General features: G+C 39.5%; 2 protein-coding genes across 2 annotated transcripts in view; both read left to right on the plus strand.

Moving 5' to 3' along the window:
* Nucleotides 1-793: 793 nt before the first annotated feature.
* CBG01365 lies at nt 794-2,965 on the plus strand (the record flags this gene model as incomplete). Its single annotated transcript, XM_002636073.1, has 8 exons — nt 794-993; nt 1,316-1,503; nt 1,664-1,889; nt 1,934-2,064; nt 2,128-2,316; nt 2,360-2,531; nt 2,575-2,710; nt 2,753-2,965. 8 exons carry the CDS (start codon nt 794-796, stop codon nt 2,963-2,965), a joined length of 1,455 nt encoding a protein of 484 aa, XP_002636119.1.
* Nucleotides 2,966-4,704: 1,739 nt separating this feature from the next.
* CBG01364 overlaps nt 4,705-6,897 on the plus strand; it is a gene marked incomplete at both ends in the record, with an annotated part of 3,703 nt that continues 1,510 nt past the window's right edge. Inside the window, 7 exons of the mRNA XM_002636072.1 lie at nt 4,705-4,868; nt 4,922-5,109; nt 5,237-5,465; nt 5,512-5,645; nt 5,692-5,880; nt 5,930-6,101; nt 6,164-6,299. Coding sequence (XP_002636118.1) covers nt 4,705-4,868; nt 4,922-5,109; nt 5,237-5,465; nt 5,512-5,645; nt 5,692-5,880; nt 5,930-6,101; nt 6,164-6,299 — 1,212 coding nt within the window. The remainder of the gene's footprint in view (nt 4,869-4,921; nt 5,110-5,236; nt 5,466-5,511; nt 5,646-5,691; nt 5,881-5,929; nt 6,102-6,163; nt 6,300-6,897) is intronic.

The following is a 6,897-nucleotide window of genomic DNA, read 5'->3' on the forward strand; positions in this document are numbered from 1 at the left end:
AAATTTCTGGGAATTTGGAAATTTTACGTGATTCACAGAAATTGAACGTTGCAATTTCTGGGATTTTTCACAGAACTCGAACGGTTCGAGTTCTGGGATTTTGGAAATTCACGTGATTTTACTGAAACTTCACAGAAATTTTGGAAATCGAAGTGATTTGGGATGAAAATTGAAAATTTTGAAAATCGCTCCTTCTTATATATAAAACGCTAGACGTGTCTGTTGGTCCTAGTGTCCGGCTGTCCGGTTTTGGGTTTCAAATAAGAATTAGGCCGCCGCCAAAACTGAACCCGCGGCCCTTCGGACAACGGCTGCCCATGCACCCAGTTGTGCCAAATTTTTTTATATCTTTCGAAAGAACTGGGATAATTGAGCTCAAAGTGCTAGTTCATGGTGGGCTTTAGTTAGGGCAAATACGCTGAAAATTGAAACAGAACTATCAAAAAGTGATCTATAAAAAACTTCACTTTTTGCAATTTTTCATGTGAAAAACTCTAAAATTCATGTGAAACGGTATTCCCCCGATCGAAACCCCTCTAATCGCATCAAAACTTCACAGTTCACCTCAATTTTTGTCTGAAACTTTGCTGAAATTCTTTGAAAACCGTTTACTGCTAACCTCCGTGCACATATTGCATCATATACGCTAAAAATTTGCATAATTTTTATCCTCGTCGGGGGATTCCCCGTTTGTACGCAAAATGACCTGTGAAAAGTATAAAAAGTTCGAGAGACCGAGTTTTGACCAGTGTTGCTTTGTTCTAGTTTTGTACATCTCAATTTCAGCAAAACTATGGACACTCCAAAACCATCAACGTCTTCTGGAGCAAATACCACTCGTCGATTCGAAATGCTGTGCATTATGATGCTCACCTTTGGGCAGTTATGCATCATGACGGGATACGATTCACAGTCGTTCATTTTGGAATCGGTGATACATTCGATTCATGAGAAGGAACCCGAGAGGATTAGTCCATATGCCGGGTACTATGGGTGAGTAAATTTCGTTTTGATAAATGTTAAATAGCTAACAATTTTGAACTTCGTCTGATAAAAAAAAAAAAAAAGTATGAAAAACGGGCAAAAAAATCCAGCCAGAAGATGAAGTGGACGGACACCGGACGGACATCGGACGGATATTAGACGGATGATGGACTGAAGATCTGAACATTGGTGGAACATGAAAAACGTTGTCCTAATTCTTGCCCTATTGAGCCAATTAGGAAATTGAACTTGTGGGAAAATTAATAGGGCTACCGCCCCGCTATCCACTGAGCTTGTTTATTTCAAAAACGGATTGTTCTCAAAATTCCAGCCAAGCCGTCTGCTACCTGGCCTATGTCACCGCTTGTTTCTTCTCACCGTCCTTCCTCTATGCAACCAGTGCCAAAACTACCCTTCTGATCTCTTCAATCTGCTTCACATCGTTCCCATTGGGCTTCTTGTTTACCAACTCGTACTACTACTATTTTTCATCAGCTTTAAATGGAATTGGATTTGCTTGTGAGTTATGGTAAAAATAGGAAGGATCCTTAATTGGCAAATAATTCGGATAGAAATACTTTGAGATCATTGGGGTATACCGCTGAATCACATTGTTTTCCTGAGTCGTTGAACCCCTCTGAATTATGGATTTGCCTCTTTAATTCAAGTAACTTTTTAGTTTACTACACTGGTAACGGTGGATACATCACTTCCCACTCAACTCGTAAAACCATCGAGTCCAACGTCTCTCTTTCTTGGTGTCTAGGATGCTGTTGTATGATCGTTGGGTCAATCATAATGGCGATAATCACAGCAGTAACCCAGGCGCCAGAAATTCTGGAAACAGCAGCTAAGATCACAATCGGTGGTCATGGAATAGAAAGAAGATTTGGGGATAGTGAAATGTAACTTGTTTCAGATTTCAAGTACCAAGTTTTGACACTTTCAGCTACCTCCTATTCTCTGTCTTCGCCGCCATCTCCTCACTAGCCATTTTCATTTTCATGCTCCTGCCATCCCAAGATGTCGCGAATTGCATAGAATCTAGTGATAAGCAAGTTAGCTTTACAGATGGGATGAGTGAGTATTTTCTTTACAGCTTTGTTCTTACAAAGCGCGAGGCTTCATGAATCTCAATTTCAGAACTCATGGCCGATACGCTGGTCTCCTCAAAAATGTTCAAATTGGCGCCAACATTCCTGCTCACAGGAATTCATACGTCATTCTGGTTGTCCGTTTTCCCGACAACTTTGACTTTCAACATGCACAATTCGAAATTGATCTATCTTCCCGCTATTTATGGCTTTGGAATTGGAATTGGAGAGACTATAAGTGAGCCTTTAAAGATTACAAGCTTTGGAGAAACTTATTTCAGTGGGCTGTATCATCTCGACTCTGAGCAAACGAATCACGGATTTTGGCTTGAAGCCAACTATGCTAATTGGTTGCGTTCTCACCACAGTATTTTGTACAGTAGCCCTTCTATCAACTCCATACAATGCCACGACAACACCGAGCCATGAAGACCCATTATTGTTTCAGCCGAGGTAAGACGGGACATTAAGAACTTGACAAAAGAATTCATTTCAGTCGGGTTACTGTATTCCTTGTAGCTGTAATTGGCGGGATGTCAGATTGTTGTTTGTGCAGTGTCCGATCAGTGATCTGTGCACTGGCTATGCCCAAACGCAGAGCTCAAGCGTTTTCAGTGTCTAAAATCTATCAGGTAGGCTTACTATCTCAAAAATTCCAAATTCCACATTTTCAGTCCCTTGGATCTTGTGTCATCTTCTTTATCTCTCCATTCCTAAACCTCTATCATTACGTGTTTGGAATTCCAGTGCTATGTTTTTTCGCTTGCATTTTCTTCTTTCGCCAAGCTGGCCAGACTCAAGTTATGGAACGGAAACTGACGCAAGAGCTCGAGGAATCTGAGAAACGGTGGATCGCTAAAGAACTGGAAGCTATGCAACAAGCCTAACATTCTAATCATTTTCTAGAATATTTTAATTGTTGTGCATTTTTTTGTTTATAATAAAAATGTTTAACTTGCATTCTTATTTTTAGGTAAAGAAACTATGGGTCTATCTAGGAAGAGGGGTTCCAAAAAGATTCCATCAATCATGAGAGTGGTTGCCACATGATAACCGTGGTCCCATACCTTCAACCGCGGTCCTATCCACCCTTTTACGTCCCATCGCCAAATAAGAAATCTAGAAGAAATTTAAATTTCTAAAACAACATTTAAGGGATCGGACTACAATGAAAAGTTGGACCGTGGCCAAGTGGGTTGGGACATGGTAGAAAAAATGCTACCGTGATAGGAAGGATAAGACCATTTCAAAGTTGATAGGGTCATGGTCGGGGTAATGGGACCGAGAAACCTTTTTCGGAGCACTCTCCTGCGTTAGACCTAAAACGACCATAAGTTATTTGCTCTAAAAATTAGATTTTCAAAAAACAAGTCATATAAATTGTTTCGTTGAACACGTGTTTCAGTAGGTGCTGACCAAAAAATCACAAAATACGGACAGTTTATGTAAATTGAACCAGGAAACAAAAAAAAACAAAATCTTTTGAGTTTTGTAGGCTAAAAATGAACTCTGGAAAATGAATGAAAATCAGATAATGAGCAAAGGAAGACATCGCATGAAAACAATAATTGACAAAATACAAGGTTAAGGTAGGTTAAAAAATCTTAAATTTGGAAAAAAAAGTCAGTATGGAATTTTGAAATTTGAACATTCTTCTGAAGTTGTCTTTTTCCCACCAGAAATAGACTGTACAGAGAAAAAGTTATGTATTTTCACACATTCCCTTTTCTCCTGTGGCTACAGTACCCTTCTAATAGAAGCCATCGGTTGACTAGCCATCGTAGCTCAGCCGGTAGCAGCGCAGAACGTCCAATATTTTCCCACAGGTTCAACTCCTCAAGAGCCTTCTTTCTTCATGCTCCCCCCCTAGGTTCAACTCCTAAAAACCTATAATTCCAGACCCTGATCTACATCACATTTGCTGCTGTCCCATTTTCCATGCTCCATCTCTCCATCCTATTCCACATCAGAACCTACGAGTTCACATATTTCATAGATTTTGTTTTTGAAAATCATCCAGCCGCTTGTATCGTATCAAAGTCATTCTTCCTTTTTATCTATTGTCTGCCCAACTGTACAGATGTACAGATAAGATTTTTTTTAAATAATCATCTTTTTTTGAACACTTTTTTCATTTTTCAGACTATCAGATTAGTTCAAACCTAACACAGATTCCATTACAAATACTGTGAAATCCAAATAGAATGACCCTTTAATTTTAATCTTTGAGACACTTTATCTTGGTTTCTGGGAGAGGTATCAAAAAGTTGTCAATTGATAAACTTTTTATCATAATATCACAAACATTTTATTAGCTCACAGATTTCTTATATGTATCTTTAGCATACGAATCAAGAACTCAAAGTTGACGGTGTGGGAGGCACTCTATTAGAGGTTTTACGGTGCTTGTAAACTCCTAAAAATGTCATCGAACCATCTGGAAAAGATGACAATGAAAGTGCACAAAACATTTGATAAAAATTACGCAACCCGTCGAATTTTCCGGATAGTTTGAACTCGCCGAACCGATTATGCAAAACGCGCTCGCACTTACTATAAATGTACCCCTGGAACCGCTTGTCACCGTTTTCTCTTTTTTCTCTATATTCAGAATCCTACATTCAAAATGAATCAACGAAGATTTGAACTTTTGTGCGCCGCACTATTGGGATTTGGTCAGCTGTGCATCATGACTGGATTCGATTCAGAATCGTTCATTCTGGAATCAGTGATTCATTCGATTCACGAAAGAGAGCCAGCGAGAATCTCGCAGTATGCAGGATACTATGGGTGAGTGGAGGGAAGCATTGATCCTAAAATTCGTTGAAAAATGCAATTTTTAGCCAAGCCGTGATCTATGCATTCTACATGATTGCTTGCATGTTTTCCCCATCCATTCTAGCCATTAGCACTCCAAAAATCAACTTGGTGCTCTCTGCGATTTTTTTCACAGCCTTCCCAATCGGATTCCTATTCACCAACTCCTACTATTATTTCTTTTCTTGTGCTTTACTAGGAGTTGGTTTTGCTCGTGAGTTTGGAATGAGGCTTCCATCTTGGTCGGTCGGCTGGGTCGGCGATCGGCCGGTCGGCAAAATTTCCCGACCGAAGGCTTTAGTTTGGAAGTTTTAAAAAATAAGATTATTTTGATCTTTCAGTGTTTTACCAAGGGCAAGGTGGATACCTGACATCGCATTCCACTAGAGAAACCATTGAGTCCAATGTGTCGTTTTCTTGGTCCGTGGCTTGTTGTTGTATGATTTTGGGCTCCGGGATCTTGGCCATTATCACTAAAGTGAGCTCAACAGAAATCGAGCATTTGCCAGAGGCTCTGAATATCACCAAAGAAGCTCATAAGATGGAGAGGAGGTTCAGCGATATGGAAATGTTAGTGCGGTTTTTTTTCGATGTCCAAATCCAAGTTAAATTTCAGAAGCTTTCTGTTCACGGCATTCACTGGATGTTCTGTTTTGGGAATCATCACATTCTTCCTGATGCCATCTAAAGATGTCGAGAACTGTATTGAGAGTACCTCGGAGAAAAAAGAAACCTTCACCGGAGCATTTAGTGAGTCATAAAATAAGCAAGTGCGCTCCACAGATAAAAATTTCAGAGCTCACTTGCTCCACACTGGTCTCCTGGAAAATGGTACAACTCATGCCTCTATTCTGCCTTGTTGGCCTCAACACATCTTTCTGGCTTTCGGTATTCCCAACTGCTATGAGCTTTACCACGCATAACTCTCATTTGATCTACCTCCCTGCTGTGTATAGTTGTGCAGTTGGTTCCGGAGAAGTTGTTAGTAAGTAAATGTGCTCTATCGATCATATAAAACTAGAGTCTTGTTTCAGTGGGCATCCTAATCTCATTCCTCAGTAAACGCATCAAAAATTTCGGACAAAAGCCAACAATGACGATTGGCGCCATTTTTACTTCGATCTACTGTGTTTTGATCCATCTTTCAACCGCGATGGACGCCCCGATGAGACCAAGTCATGCCGAGCCTATTCTCTTTCATCATTCGTATGTTTCTAGAGGCCAAGTGCTTCAAAAAACTCTTTTGGGAGCTGAATCTCAATTTTCAGTTATCTCCTCGCCTTCACAATCGGTTTTATTTGCGGTATTGGTGACTGCTGTATCAATAGTGTGAGATCTGTGATTTGTGCATTAGCTTGGCCAAAACGAAGACCACAGGCGTTTTCGGTCTCCAAGGTTTTCCAGGTATGATATTTTAGGAAAACAACCAATTTCGAGTATTCGACGCAATTTTCAGTTGCTGTAGTTGTTTTTTCGTGTAAAGCCGTACAAAAAGTACAAAATCTCAGTAGCCCGTTCAACGTTTTACAAATTGTGTATTTATAAAGCAAACTTAAAAAAATAAGACACGGTAAAATACATTTATTTAAAAATATAACCTGATTATTGGGGGAAAAATAAACGTGGAATGAAAAAGTACAGAAAATTGAGATATGAAATTCTGGACTTTTGAAGGAGAAGAGAACGTGGAAATCTAATGAAAAGTAAAAAGTACAGAAAATCCTCGATGAAAATTCTGGACTTTCCAAAAAAGGAATAAACGTGAGAAAAAACGTGAAACTGAAAATTTTTCGGGATGGGGATACAGTTAATGAGTGTGAATAGTTTCTGGACTTTAAAAAATGAGTTGGATTGTTCGCCAAAAGTGTCTACAAATCTCAAGGAATTTCGCTTTTCGCGCATTGGTTAGTTGCCCAATCTGCCGGTTCAGTTTGTCAATTTTCTTTATTTTTATTATAAAGGAGAATGAGCTTCGACCTGAGTAATTTTATCAGGAAACCAG

Source organism: Caenorhabditis briggsae (genome assembly GCF_000004555.2).
Source record: "Caenorhabditis briggsae complete genome, chrV, whole genome shotgun sequence".
Classification (NCBI taxonomy): domain Eukaryota; kingdom Metazoa; phylum Nematoda; class Chromadorea; order Rhabditida; family Rhabditidae; genus Caenorhabditis; species Caenorhabditis briggsae.